Genomic DNA, 16,233 nt, shown 5'->3' on the forward strand with positions numbered 1-16,233 from the left:
GTTATGGACTTTACTACAGTTGATTTGGACTTTACTACTGTACATGAATGGACCTTGAGCTGTAGCATAGGCTACAGGGAGGGACACTAGGCCAGTGGTTCTCAAACTATGGGTCGCGGCGACCCTAATTGGGGTCGCGGGTAGGTGACAGTGGAAAGTTTTATATACACTTAATACACTTAATGTATTGCGTAATTTCAACGTGGAATTAAGGAATATCAAAATAAAAGCACACGTTGTTGAACTTGATCATGCATATTTATTAGAAAATGTAATTACAGCACTATGTTATCAATACACATTTATAAAATGAGGCATATTTAGCCAAAATATGTTGCCAGAACATTATATATAATGTTCTGGCAACATATTTTGGCTAAATATGCCTCATTTTATAAATGTGTATTGATAACATAGTGCTGTAATTACATTTTCTAATAAATATGCATGATCAAGTTCAACAACGTGTGCTTTTATTTTGATATTCCTTAATTCCACGTTGAAATTACGCAATACATTAAGTGTGGGGTCCCCAAAAAGATTCCTAAATAAAATGGGGTCACGGTATATAAAAGTTTGAGAATCCCTGCATATAGGCATTTTTTTTGTATTGCCAGGAGATGAATGAATATATATATTATTGATGTGTGTGAGATTATGTGCAAAATAAATTAGCATTCTTTTTTGGGGGTGAAATGCCCCTTTAAGGTTGCCACGGTAAAGCGAATACATTTCATAGCCTAATGGCACACAGTATGGTACATAACATCTTGTACAAAATCGCCTATTTATTTGTTGTAAGTGGCTCTCTGAAAAATCCATGTGGCTCCTGAGTTGGTCACGTCTAAAGTAGTAGCACTGCTGGGGACTGGGGAGGCTGGCCTAACAGTCGGGAGGATAATTGGGTTGAGTCAATAACTTGTCTCCGCGGGGACTCCTCGAGCCACTGTTCATAATGTGTGGGACGGTGATCCATTCAGTGCCTCCGCGCAGCACTGGGCCGTCAACCGCACCATCAGCAGACAAACGGCTGAAACGGAATTTAAAAAAAATAGCCCCCTGTAAAGGCTAGAAGATGTCGGCGGCCGTGAAGGGAAGGTTGTGGAAACTGTTCCCTCACCTCTTCCTCAGCCTTTCACTGGTTGGATACGCTGCTTTAGGCGCGCTGATCTTTCAACTAATTGAACAAAAGTACGCGTCCAAAGATAAAACGGAATATCATACTTTTTTGAGAGAGATTGTGACGTCAATCCGAAACCTCACGGGTAAGTTGCCTGCACCCTGCAAAATGAATCATGTGAAATATTAAATTAAAGTTATATAGGCTGAATTAATGAAAACTTTATTTAACAGATTGCAGAATGGGTACAATACAGTACGGCTCAATACACACAATTGTTGGGGATGCAGACCATAGAAAGACGTTTGTCTTGTTTACATCAGGGTCCCCCATTTTCAATTCATATTGACATTTATGACATACACAACAACTGACATTTATGGCATAGGGACATACAGGTATTTAGTACTGATACGGCTAATATAATACCGTATAGCTAACGATGAATTGCGCTCCTATTTTAATTATTCCATTTGCAGTTACATTGCTAATTATATTGTTTTGCAATTGTTTCCTATTTAATTTCAGACAACTCCACAGAACAGTTGGTGGTTAAAGTAGAGGGACAGATCAAAAGCGGCTTCAAGTCTATTTGGCTTCAGGGGCCAGAAAGGTGGCACTTCTTTGGTTCAATGTTTTTCTGCTGCACTGTGTTCACAACTGTGGGTAAGTCCTTGGGATTCTCATTAGTACAATGACTTTCTATCGCAACTCAATGCATGCCTTCACCTGCATTTCACAGTATTTTATTCACAATCATTTTGTAATAAATATATTTCAAAATCCACTTGCTGATAGGCATGTCATTTGTGTGTTCACCCAGAAACATGCACCAAGAAAAAAGTCCCCACATTAAAGTAATTGAAATATGTATTCAAACATGAATTTTAAATGAAATGAAATTATTTGTCAGCGTTGTATAAATCCCTGACACATTCTGATCACATGACTACTCTCAATAAAGAGGTATAGTATAAAAGTAAATAAGCCACAAGGACACCTCCTAATAAAGGAGTTTATATTGGAAAAAGTAAAACAATAAACCTCCACTAAGGGAGTTTATGTGTAGAATCACGTGAGTAGCCTAAAATAAGAATGACTACCATAAAGCTCAATTCTGAATCAGAGATCAGACTACACTTCAATATAATGAGCGTGACCAAAAGGACAGCCAACACTAGGAAAATGAAAAAGCAGTTGACACTGCGATCTCCAAACTTAAATAGACTCCACATGGCCATAGGCACAGCTGCACTGCATCAGGTGCAATCAAGCCCACACACCTGCCGACCCATGAGGCAATTAACCACAGGGAACAGGAATTGACAGCTATCCCTCACAGAGAGGTAAAATAAAGCAAAAATAGACAGCTGTCCCTCACAGAAAGGTGAAATAAGGCAAAAACCATGACATTACATGCTTATACAGTTCAAAAGGTGCAATGAAAAACATATGTTTAAGATATTGTTTAAGATATATCAACAAGACTCAACAAGACGTTCGTCAGCAAGGCGGCAGAATATTGTTGAGTGAACGATTGTGGGTCATGCGCATGCGTGCGCAAGCGCAGGAGCGCTGGCAGCAGAATTCTGGTGTGCAGTAGAATTTGGCAGAACACCGGCCTTAAACTTGGACTTGCTTCATCACCCACTCGCGTCGCTGAACAGTTCGAGTTTTCACTGAAAGTCCCTCCAAGCACAGCAGACACAAGTGGTTTCTTTCTATGGGTTTATTGAAAGCTTGGTCCTCCAATCCACCTCCAATCCACGTGAAGAAAACATAAGTCGCGTTAGGTCGACACAAACAATTCTCGAAGACACTCTGATGTCACGAGACCGCCGCCATCTTGGTATGAGGGTAACAAACGGATTTCTACCATCAAATGCATGCGTTGAGCTCCGTTTTTATTACATGTTTTATCACATTCTTGTTCATTTCATAACATTTCCATACGATTTGTTTTGAAAATATTGAGGCCAACACGGCATTTCACTATTTCGAAAGCCTTTCTGGTGATTCTAAGGCGAGATATGAGTCAAAGAAGCTCCCACTGATTGACTGGTATTGTGGTCGTGGTAGCTACATGCTAATGTAACGGGGAAGCCCGTGAGTATATCCACAGTCACAGAAACAGGGGTGTTGACAAGTGACTGTGGCATTACGGGCTGGTAAGTTAAACTCACTTCCTCATAACAGGGTTAATAGACGCATAGGTACGGTACATAGCAGTGGATTCACTTCTTAGTGCAGCGGTCTATGTCGTCGCCCATGGAGCGGGAGCTCCCCTGTTCGACTCCCCCTCGGGACATCAGCATTTAACATCTATGCAGAGTGAACCAATACGATCCATCACAGTGGTGCCCAGTGACCCGGATGCGTGTTGCTTATTAACAGCGGAACAGTGCAAAAATGCTTCCGCTTTCGTTACCGCACGCCACTACGGTAATGCGCCTTTCTTTTCACCCCGCTTAGACAAATGCATATGGCATTTCCGCGTACATTGCAACGAATCACTTGGAACCTCGGCTGTCTTTAACTATGAGTGAACACAACGCAACATTGTAACGTTAACGTGTACTTTACTATGGAATATAGTATATTATCGCGACGCGTCGTCAGACTAAACAGTGTTGTGAACACAACACATTGTAACGTTAACGTGTACTTCGCGACGCGTCGTCAGACTAAACAGTGTTGTGAACACAACACATTGTAACGTTAACGTGTACTTTACTATGGAATATAGTATATTATCGCGACGCGTCGTCAGACTAAACAGTGTTGTGAACACAACACATTGTAACGTTAACGTGTACTTCACGACGCGTCGTCAGACTAAACAGTGTTGTGAACACAACACATTGTAACGTTAACGTGTACTTTACTATGGAATATCAGAAGAAACTACTCAACCTCGGCTGTCTTTAACTATGAATGAACACAACACTCTAACTCACCATGTTTAGATAATAAAGTACTCAACCTCTACTTGTCTACTGTCTGACTGAACACAACACTCTAACTAACTTACCATGTTTAGATAATGAAGTACTCAACCTCTACTGTATTTAACTATGAGTGAACACAACACTCTAACTTACCATCTTTAGATAATGAAGTACTCAACCTCTACTGTATTTAACTATGAGTGAACACAACACTCTTAACTTACCATCTTTAGATATTAAAGTACTCAACCTCTACAGTCTTTAACTATGAGTGAACACAACACTCTAACTTACCATCTTTAGATAATGAAGTACTCAACCTCTACTGTATTTAACTATGAGTGAACACAACACTCTTAACTTACCATCTTTAGATATTAAAGTACTCAACCTCTACAGTCTTTAACTATGAGTGAACACAACACTCTAACTTACCATCTTTAGATAATGAAGTACTCAACCTCTACTGTATTTAACTATGAGTGAACACAACACTCTTAACTTACCATCTTTAGATATTAAAGTACTCAACCTCTACAGTCTTTAACTATGAGTGAACACAACACTCTAACTTACCATCTTTAGATAATGAAGTACTCAACCTCTACTGTATTTAACTATGAGTGAACACAACACTCTTAACTTACCATCTTTAGATATTAAAGTACTCAACCTCTACAGTCTTTAACTATGAGTGAACACAACACTCTAACTTACCATCTTTATGTAACGGGTGTAAAACTCACTCCCCAGAGGCATCCAAACTCAGCGCTTAGAAGGGAATTCCTTTCTTGGCGCAACGGTTTGTGATGTCGCCCGCAGTGCGGACGCCTGGGGTTCGACTCCCACTCAAGGCATGGTCGAATTCGTGGCAGGGGCGAGTGTGCCTCTGTTACACTGGTGCCGTAGACCCGGATGCCTTGGGTGGTGTGAGTTTAGGGGGGGTGAGTGTAACGGGTGTAAAACTCACTCCCCAGAGGCATCCAAACTCAGCGCTTAGAAGGGAATTCCTTTCTTGGCGCAACGGTTTGTGATGTCGCCCGCAGTGCGGACGCCTGGGGTTCGACTCCCACTCAAGGCATGGTCGAATTCGTGGCAGGGGCGAGTTGCCTCTGTTACATTTAGATAATGAAGTACTCAACCTCTACTGTATTTAACTATGAGTGAACACAACACTAACTTACCATCTTTAGATAATGAAGTACTCAACCTCTACTGTATTTAACTATGAGTGAACACAACAATAACTTACCATCTTTAGATAATAAAGTATAACCTCTACTGTCTTTAACTATGAAGGAATTACAACCTTTATTTAATGGTTAATATTTTGATAAAAGGTCATTTACTATATTTGTATGGCATTTACAGTTAAAGTAGAAAAACAAAAGTAATCTGTAAAATAATAGTGAATTTCCTGTGAAAAAACATTTATTTTTTACAGTGTACGTTACACACACAAATGCTACAGTCATTATGACACATTTTACAAAGAAAGACCTATGTTAAAGTGCGGGGATCTCATGCGCATGCGCGCGCACCTCGCGAGCACGCCGGTGCACGGGGAAGCCCGTGAGTATATCCACAGTCACAGAAACAGGGGTGTTGACATGTGACTGTGGCATTACGGGCTGGTAAGTTAAACTCACTTCCTCATAACAGGGTTAATAGACGCATAGGTACGGTACATAGCAGTGGATTCAATTCTTAGTGCAGCGGTCTATGTCGTCCCCCTCGGGACATCAGCATTTAACATCTATGCAGAGTGAACCAATACGATCCGTCACACTAAGCTAACGTTAATTACATCATATCGAACCGATAGGAGCTTATCTTATCTAATATTACGTGGTGGTACCACGTGTGTCACTACCCGATCAAACATCCACGTAAGATTAGATAAGATAAGCTCCTATTGGTTCGATATGATATAATTAATGTTAGCTCAGCATGTAGCTATTTGTCTAGGTTAACGTAGCTAACGTTAGCTGCCAGCCACTTTTTCCTCCGTGATGGTATAAAACTTGCGATTTGGATTTCTGTTTTTGTCATTAGTACAACGCGTAACACAGCAGCTCTTTGGCATTGTGAAGGACTGAAGAAAATTCCGCTTGATTGTCTTTAATTTGCCGCTTTAACAATCCGTTTCTCCACTAAATGAAGCGTACACAATGTACCAGGCGGGACAGTTTCCCCCCACGCTGCAGTTGCGTAGCAACAACAGACAGGAAGTTGACTTCGAGAATAATATACACAGTATGAAAAACAACACGTCAGCAAAGCAAAATACAAACAAACACTAAATACCTCGTTGGCTGCATGCTACAAAAAAGGGGTTTTCATTCTTCTGTTCTTGTCAACAGTCTTGGTAGAACCTGTACAACTCCGACCATACCTGCTGCTTGCTCGCAGGTGTCTCAATTAGTCCCAAAAGTAAAACGCGAGAGCAGCCCAACACCATAATGACACCATAATAACCAGACGTCAAAAATGAATATACTATAAATTGTAGCAAATTAAATAATAACGAAAATAAGAAATGCAACATAAATACATTCTCAAATATTACACTAGACTTACAAACTTAAATAACATATAAATTATGAAACCATATAATGGCCACAGCTACACACTGAGTGCTACTATATATACTATACAAACTGAGTACTAATATGTACTATACACACTGAGTGCTACTATATATACTATACAAGCTGAGTACTAATATGTACTATACACACTGAGTACTACTATATACTATACAAACTGAGTACTATTATGTACTATACACACAGAGTACTATTATACTATACACACAGAGTACTACTATTTACTATACACACTGAGTACTAGTATGTACTATAAACACTGATTATTACTACATAATATACACACTGAATACTAGTATGTACTAATACTATACACACTGAGTACTACTATGTAATATACACACTGAGTACTAGTATGTACTATATACACTATTACACTATTGGGTGGAATAAACATTTAAAACTTTAAGGTCATTGACAGCTCCCATTAGTCTCTACGACAAACGGATCATGAGATATGAAAGGTGTGTGGCTTATTTAACCCTTTACCGGTCACTTCTTGAAATACCTGGAAATTCACAATTTCAACTCTAGAATGTTATGTTGGTGCTATTTCAAAAATGATCTACAATAAAAAAAATCAAATAAAAAAAAAGATTATCCCTGTAAATTAAGGTTAACCGAAGTGTCCGTAACAGGCCCTCGACCGGTACCCTAAAAATGTGGGGGCTATGGGGCATATTTTTCCTTAGGGGGCATATCTATGAAACTTGGCAGGCTGATTCATAACATAAAATAAATAAGAAAATGTATTGGGAGTTTTCTTGAATTTGCGTTGCCATGGCAACAGTAGCCGATAAAGGCCCAAAGAAGAATAGCGGACAAAACTATATAACTACATGGTACTACAGGGTACTACAGGATACTACAGGGTACTACAGGGTAATACATGGTACTACATGATACTACATGGTACTACAGGGTACTACATGATACTACATGGTACTACATGGTACTACAGGGTACTACATGGCAATACAGGGTACTACATGGCAATACATGGATGGTACTACAGGGTACTACATGGCACTACAGGGTACTACATGGCACTATACATGGTAGAAGTAATACCCTAAGTGTGACTGACTAGATGCATCGGGCATATGGACAAAAATGGACACTGTCACTTCACCTGAAGGGGCATATGACCGTTTATGGCTTCACCACTTTTTAGCTAACAACAAATCCTGATTTCACTAATCCTATGCAAAAAACACCTATCCCATCCTTTACAATGATTGTTCAACTGCAAAAATTAGTAAATGTTATCAATTCACCACGACTTGTTAAGGAAATAATGGATTTTGAAGAGTAGAAGCAGGTGCAAAATTTAGCATTTCTTTGCTGTGGTGAAAAGAAGGAAGTTACAGATCCCCAGGGTCTATCCTGATTGGTCAGATGGGATGGTGTGTCAATATCTGTGTCATAGCCTGACCTGTGCTGATTGGCTGGAAGAAGTTTTTTTCATAGATTATAGACCCCCCCCCCCCCCCCCCCCTCTCCCACCTGGCTAAATATATTGTATGGGGAAGTGGCCAAAAATGGTTACTTGGCCGGTAAATAATGGACAATGATGGAAATGTATTAATAAATGTTTTTAATGCATAGGTATAGCAACAACAATTTTGTAAACAGGTGCCAGAGAGATGATTACCAGCAAACCTGTGCGGTATCGCCCTCTTGCAATCAAAAGGTGGAACTTCAAACTGAATATGTATTTCAATGCACAATGATGGAAATAAATGAGCAAAATACTTATCGCTGACCGGTCAGAAAAAAAAACATTCCAGCATCCAAGTCCCTTAGCCCATAAGGTGAAGCCTGTTATCGTTTCATCCTGTTCCCACCTCGGGGGACTACGCAATTTTCACTCTGGGTGAAAGATAATTGGTGTAAATTTAGGAATAAAAACGTCTCCATTTAGAATCTACCCGGTTTTGTGCAATTCTAATTTTAACGTCGGGACTAGATCTTTCCTCGCGAACGGATACTTGGTCATCGTGTAGTTAAATTTGATGTAATTGGTGTGAGTTCTGTCACGTGTCTTGCGCTCGACCAATAGCAGCCTCTTTGTTGGCAAGTTACAGGCCACAAGACATTTGTGTAAACAGTCTAACGTCACGTTAGCATGCCATCTAACTTTCGCAAGGACAATAATACTACCTTATGCATACTGCACCTTATGTGAATACTGTATATTTCAGTTAGTTAGTTAGTTAGTTAATTATATTGATTTGTTATATTGTTTAAACTGCTTGTTTTTCCTACCTGTACCTCCCTGTCCCCTCCCCTATGCTGCTATGATGCCTGAATTTCCCCAATGGAATCAATAAAGGAATATCTTATCTTATCTTATCTTATATACAATATACAATACAGAGTAAAATGAGTAAACAGTGAGGTGCAATGTAAGCTCAGACCCTACATCCACATCTTGAGCTGCAGAACACATTGTGGCCCGTTTCTCAGCTGTATTGATAGATTGATTGATTGAAAACTTTATTAACAGATTGCAGAATGGGTACAATACAGTACTCAATACAAACAATTGTTAACACATTGGACGCCAGAGGGCGCTACGGTCATTGGGCCGTTGTCTGCCATCGCTTTGTTCAATGGAGAGAATGCCGTGATTGCGAGTGGTTAAAGGAAAACTCCAACATTTTGGGAAATTAGCTTATTTAACATAAGCTAACTCCGGAGCTAACCGGAGTTAACACAGAACAGGATGGTAAAGCAAATATAATGACTTCCTTTCTGGGGTTTTCAAAATAAAAGTGCGACGTTTATAGCAGCGGAAAACGTTTATTTTGTACATTATCTAACGTTAACACGAACCTAAACTAACGTTACAACTAACCTAAAGTTAGTTTAGGTTCTTGTTAACGTTAGATAATGTACAAAATAAACATTTTCCGCTGCTATAAACATTGCACTTTTATTTTGAAAACCCCAGAAAGGAAGTCATTATATTTGCTTTACCATCCTGTTCTGTGTTAGCTCCGGTTAGCTCCGAGCGTGCAGCAGTTAGTATTATATTATCAATACCAGCCATTGGATTACTGTTTTCTAAATTGGGGAGGCTTTTAATCGTCAAGGTAAGAGGATTTTAAGTCATGGTATCCATAAACTTCAATCGGTTCGGATCCTTTGAAGGAATGAGAATATCAACAAACCTGTAGGGAACGTCAGGCTACTGTCCTCCCTCAATTCCAGTGATGAAGCTAAGCTACGCTAACGGAGCGACTGTTCCCAAAGCTAAATGCACGCACAGAGACAAAAAAGGTATGTATCTTACTACATGTAGCTTACTACAAAAACCTAGGGGTCCGCAAGGACGACTTCAAGCTGGAAATGGTAACAACAGATGAGGTACTCAATAAACTGAGCGCCCTCCAACCTAACAAGGCCACTGGCCATGACAACATCCCCTCCAAATTCCTCAGAGACTCAGCAGCCGCCATCACCCCAGTCATCACACACATAATAAACCTCTCCATAAAACAGGGACACGTCCCCAAGGACTTCAAAATTGCGAGGGTGACCCCTCTGCACAAAAAGGGCAGCAAATTAGACCGAGGCAACTACCGCCCTGTTTCTATTCTCACCTCCATCTCGAAAGTCATGGAAAAAATAGTCTACGAACAGGTCGAAAAGTACCTAGCGGAAAAAAATCGAATCTACGAATTCCAATCTGGCTTCAGAACATCCCACTCCACTGACACATGCCTTCTCTATTTGAATGACCACATCAAACAAGAGGTGGACGCAGGCAAATACTGCGGCATGGTCATGCTGGACCTACAAAAGGCCTTCGACACTGTCAATCACTCCATTCTGATTGACAAGCTAAAAGCAATTGGTTTTGATAGTCAGTGATTTGATATCAGTGAGCTGGATGCAATCCTACCTTGAGGGGAGGGAACAGATGGTGGAGGTAAATGGTACCCTATCCCCCCCCCTCACAGTGAGCTGTGGTGTTCCACAAGGAAGCATACTAGGACCGCTACTGTTCCTAATTTATGCAAATGACATGTCGTCAGCTTGTGACTGCAACTTGTTCCTGTTTGCGGACGACTCAGCCCTGCTGGTCTCTGACAAGAACAAGTTACAGGTTGAAAAAACCCTCAGCTCGGAACTAGGCAAAATCTGCATATGGCTCGCTGATAACAAACTATCATTACACATGGGCAAAACAGAGTCCATTCTCTTCGGTTCAAATAACAAACTCAGCAAGGCCGACGACTTCTCAGTTACAGTGGGTGACAATATTGTCACAAGGAAAGATGAAATTACCTACCTGGGTTCCATCCTAGAGGCTAATCTCTCCTGTGACAAAATGGCATCCAATGTAATAAAAAAAGTCAACCAACGAACTCGATTCTTGTACCGGATTTCCTCTCTGGTAAACAAGAATACCCTGAAGACTCTGGCTGGAGCACTCATTCAAGGGTACTACGACTATGCTTGCACCTCATGGTACCAAAGCACCTCAAAGGCGCTAAAAACAAAATTACAAACATCTCAAAACAAACTGGTCAGACTACTGCTTGACCTTACTCCTAGAACCCACCTCACCCCTGCCCACTTTGACAACCTAGGATGGCTTAGAGTAGACGACAGAGTACAGCAACTTGCAATGGGCCTGGTCTACAATATACACTACACGACCAAGGTACCCATGTACATGTCAAAATACTTCCCAAAGGTCAGTGAATACCACGATCACAACACCAGAGGGAGCGCCACAAATCATGTTAAACCCAGATTCGGCTCAAATAAGGGACTAAACACGTTTCGCAATTATGCCACATCAATGTGGAACGCCCTACCCAAAGCTGTAAAGGAATGTGGATCACTACCCACTTTCAAAACCGCTCTCAAGGGACACCTACGGGAGACTGCAATTCAAAACTGGCCCCTGTAAATGTCCTAACCCAACCCCCTCCAATGTACAGTCATTTACCTAGTATGGTTGTCAACAGTCCAATGTACAATTTTGCTTGTTTGTACAGTGTCTCCCCCCCCCCCCCCTCAATGTACAGTTTTGCTTGTTTATACAGTGTTTCTCCCCCCCCCCCCCCCCCAACCACCTCCAATGTAAATTACCCAGTATGGTTGACAATATCCCAATGTACCAACCCCCCCCACACAACCCCACCCAACCTCCTCCAATGTACAGTTTCTACGTCAAATGTATATACTCCCTTTTCTTGACTCCTTCTGTATCACAAACAGTACTGTATTTGCAAATCTGGTATGTCATAAATGTATAGATGTAGCAGTACTGAATATCTGTATGTCATGTATGTCATATATGTCCTGATGAATTGAAAATGGGGGACCCTGATGTAAACAAGACGAAAGTCTTTCTCTGGTCTGCATCCCCTTAACAATTGTGTGTATTGAGCTGTACTGTATTGTACCCATTCTGCAATCTGTTAATAAAGTTTTCAATCAATCAATCAATCAATCAATCAGTCTAACTCCAGGGAAGATGTTAAATAAGCTAATTTCCCAAAATGTTGGAGTTTTCCTTTAAACTATATGAAATATTATAGCTATGAATCTCATAACGTTGTCGATTGTCAGTGAGTTTCTTCTGGTCAACATGCAAAAAACAGATTGTTTTTTCATCCGTACATTTCCGTTTTATACCGTGGTGAATATGAGTATAGTTTGGGTGATTCGGAGTAATCCCAGGAAACACGCAAAAATAGCCCTTTAGTGAAATCCAGTTATCACCTTGTCATTTTTCTCCTGATTATCAAATCTTCCTGAAATCAACGCTAGATTATCGTTATTATGTCTCCTCATGCACGCATGAAATGGGGCTTGGAGCGGGGTGGGGGGTGCTGTGATGTGACCAACGGTACACAGCACACACACATTCCACACAGACAGCTTCGATCGCGAAAGAAAAAAATATCAGATCAACGCAAGATTGGATATATAGTGTCCTTACCTTGTCTCTGATGTAATACAAAAAAAAATATCCAATTATCTGATCGCCATTCCAAGTACTGGTCGCGGGAGTCCGTCCCACGTTATCCAGCATTGCATATGAAGGAGGGGGGGGGGGGGGCAGCCTAGTTGATGCATCGTTGTAAGCGCTTGCCTTGCCGGAGTATTTAACACATGGCTCAGCTCGGCCCAGAAAACAAACTACATGGTTTCAAATGGAGTGCAATAGCGGCCACAAGGTGTTAGGCGGCGGTATTGACCGCCTGCGATCTCAGACACACTCAGAACAGCTGCACAGGCTGCCCCGATGAATTATGAATGGAAATAGCGAATAAAAGAAAAAACTGATCCAATAACGAGTATACTCGTTGTCTGGTGCTCCACGGTTGGACGGCAATAACGAGTATACTAGTTTTGCGCAGAACCAGTTAACACATTGAGTGCCACACCCCTTCCGGGAAGTGACCCCTTCCTTGCCGTCCATTAACCCCATGTAAACATAGTTGTAGTTTGTAGAGCTAAACCTATATATTTATAATATAGCTATGGGTCTAATAACGCTGTTGAGTCTCAGTGAGTTGCTTCTGGTCAACGTGCAAAAAACAGATTATTTTTTCATCCGTACATTTCCGTTTTATACTGTTTTGAATATGAATATAGTTTGGTTGCTTCTGAGTAATTCCAGGGAAAAGACACGAAAACAGCGTTTTTGTGTAATTCAATAAACACGTTTTTTCGCCTGATTATCGGATCTTCCTGAAATCAACGCTAGATCATAATTATTATCCTTCCTCGTGCACGCATGCAATGTGGTTTAAACCGGCGCGCCCCCCCCCCCCCCCCCCCCCCCCCCCCCCCTGCAACCCAACGGCAAACAGCCATAACATAAAACACAGATAGCTTCAATCGCGGTAGAAATAAATATCAGATCAACGCAAGCGTGCATATATAGTGTCCTTACCTGGTCTCTGATGTAAGGCAAAAAAAATAATCCAATTATCTTTCTTTTTTTTCATCTACTTTTTCTCCCCCATTTTTTCAATTTTTCTCCCATCCCAATTTCGTATTATCCAATTCTTCCCTCCCCTGTCTCGAACGTTGCTAGACCATGCCTCCCACTGGTCGGCTGCAATGTGGATGAAGCCTTGCATCACGTGTCCCCTCCGGTACACGAGGAGGCAGCCGTCGCATCTTTTCACCTGTACAGCGCAATCTCTCAGTGGCGAGGAGTAACGCGTGCGAGGCTCACGCTGCCCCCGATACTTCCTGATTCTGCTGTACAGGCGCACCAACCGACCTGTAGGAGTCGCCGTCCACAACGTCCGATCCCCATCCACCGGCTTTCCCACCCCCTAATACTGCCAATTGTATTAATATGAACGACCAGCCAAGCCGGAAGCAACGCAGAGAGCTGGGCTCGAACCCAGCATCTCCTGCGTTAGTGGCGAGCGCCTTGCCCACTGCGCCACTTAGCCGCCAAGAATCCAATTATCTGATCACCATTGCAGTTATCCACAGCAATCCTGTCTCCGACGTTGTTGGGCATTGCACTTCAACGGGCGGGCGGGGTCAGTAGTCCAAACCATCCCTACAAGCGCCGGAGTGTTTTTTTTTTTATCCACTTTTTCTCCCATTTTCTATATTTTCTCCCATCCCAATTTCGTATCATCCAATTCAACCCTCCTCTGTCACGGACGCTGTTTCTTGCCTCCCACAAGCCGGCTGCAATGTGGACTAAGTCATACATAGCACGAGTCCCCTCCGATACTCGAGGTAACAGCAGTCGCATCTTTTCACCTGCGCAGCTCGATCTCTCAGTGGCGAGGAGTAACGCGTGGGAGGCTCACGCTGCCCCCGACACTTCCTGATTCTACTGCGCAGGCGCACCAACCGACCTGTAGGAGTCGCTGTCCACAACGCCCGATCCCCACCCATCAGTTTCCCACCCCCTAATACGGCCAATGTGTATTAGTACGGACGACCAGCTAAACTGAAAGCAAATGTGGAGCGCTGGGCTCGAACTGACGAGCCCAGCGTCTCCAGCATTTCTTGGCGAGCGCCTTGCCCACTACGCCACGTAGCCGCCCTAGTGTTTAGGACCCGCCCCAGCTCGGTAGAGAAAAGAAACAAACCGTTTCTAACGGGGTGCAATAATGGCCTACGGCGTTAGAGGGCGGTATAAGACCGTCTGCCAGCTCAGACACACTCAGAACAGTATGCACAAGGTGCCCCGCTGAATTATGAATGAATAAAAGAAATACTGTGAGAAAAACGTAGATCTACGTTTCCGGCACTCAACGATCGGGCGACAGAAACGTAGTTCTACGTTTTCGTCAACCAAATGGTTAAGGGGATGCAGACCAGAAAAAGACTTTCGTCTTGTCACATCAATGTCCCCCATTTTCAATTCATCAAGACATTTATGACATACAGATACAGTACTGTTTCATCAAGACATTTATGACATACAAGACATAAATATACAGTACTGTATCCAATCGCTTTGTGTTGATAAAACGCCTATAGCAAGTAGCGTATATGCATATAACATTGTTTAGAAAAAAAATTGTGAACGTTAGATGGCCTGCTAACGTGACGTTAGACTGTTTACACAAATGTGTTGTGGTCTGTAACTTGCCAACAAAGAGGCTTCTATTGGTTGAGCGCAAGACATGTGACAGAACTCGCACCAATTACATCAAATTTAACTACGCAATGACCAAGTATCCGTTCGCGAGGAAAGATCTAGTCCCAACGTTAAAATTAGAATTGCGCAAAACCGGGTAGATTCTAAATGGAGAACCTTTTATTCCTAAATCTACACCAATAGACCTTTCACCCAGAGTGAAAATTTAGTAGTCCCCCGAGGTGGGAACGAGAATAGTTTTCTAGCCACTTCTCAGGCTTCACCTTATGGCCTACCTGGCCTGCTGTCATCTTATGAGCAATGTCTCATCCAAATGGGCCTGTAGTTTGTGAGATTAGCTGAGAACAAATAGACAAATAGATGGACACAACTGATCACATAATCCCCACCAGGCTTCCACCCGGTGGAAATAATGAATAAAAGGCCTGTGAAACATGAATACTCAGTACCAGATGGACTCAGACTGTGTTGCTTGTGGTTTGGTGCACTTTGGTCCTAATGGCTGTGTGCTCAGCTCAGTGATTGTATTGATGTTACTAAGCAGCAAAAATGTGTGTTGCTCCCTCACTCCATCTATAAGTAACAGGCAGTCAACCATGGATGTATGTAACCAACTAACCATCCATGTATATACTGTAGAGGCAACCTGTCATGGCAGTAATGTACTGTAGCCTACTTTATACATGATCTTTCATCGTGTGTGTGTGTGTGTGTGTGTGTGTGTGTGTGTGTATGTGTGTGTGTGTGTGTGTGTGTGTGTGTGTGTGTGTGTGTGTGTGTGTGTGTGTGTGTGTGTGTGTGTGTGTGTGTGTGTGTGTGATACTGTGTTGAGCGGTCGGGAAAAATTGTGGTGATGGTGTTGGTGGTGGTGATGGTGTTAGTGGTAGTGGTGGTGGTGATGGTAGTGTTGGTGGTGATGGTGGTGGTGGTGATGGTAGTGTTGGT

At 42.1% G+C, this 16,233-nt stretch overlaps 1 protein-coding gene across 1 annotated transcript in view; it reads left to right on the plus strand.

Moving 5' to 3' along the window:
* Positions 1–1,075: 1,075 nt before the first annotated feature.
* kcnk18 (potassium channel, subfamily K, member 18) overlaps positions 1,076–16,233 on the plus strand; it is a gene marked incomplete at both ends in the record, with an annotated part of 61,691 nt that continues 46,533 nt past the window's right edge. Inside the window, 2 exons of the mRNA XM_084321966.1 lie at positions 1,076–1,265; positions 1,649–1,786. Coding sequence (XP_084178092.1) covers positions 1,076–1,265; positions 1,649–1,786 — 328 coding nt within the window. The remainder of the gene's footprint in view (positions 1,266–1,648; positions 1,787–16,233) is intronic.

The sequence above is a fragment of the Notolepis coatsorum genome (genome assembly GCF_963971535.1).
Source record: "Notolepis coatsorum genome assembly, chromosome: 9".
NCBI lineage: Eukaryota > Metazoa > Chordata > Actinopteri > Aulopiformes > Paralepididae > Notolepis > Notolepis coatsorum.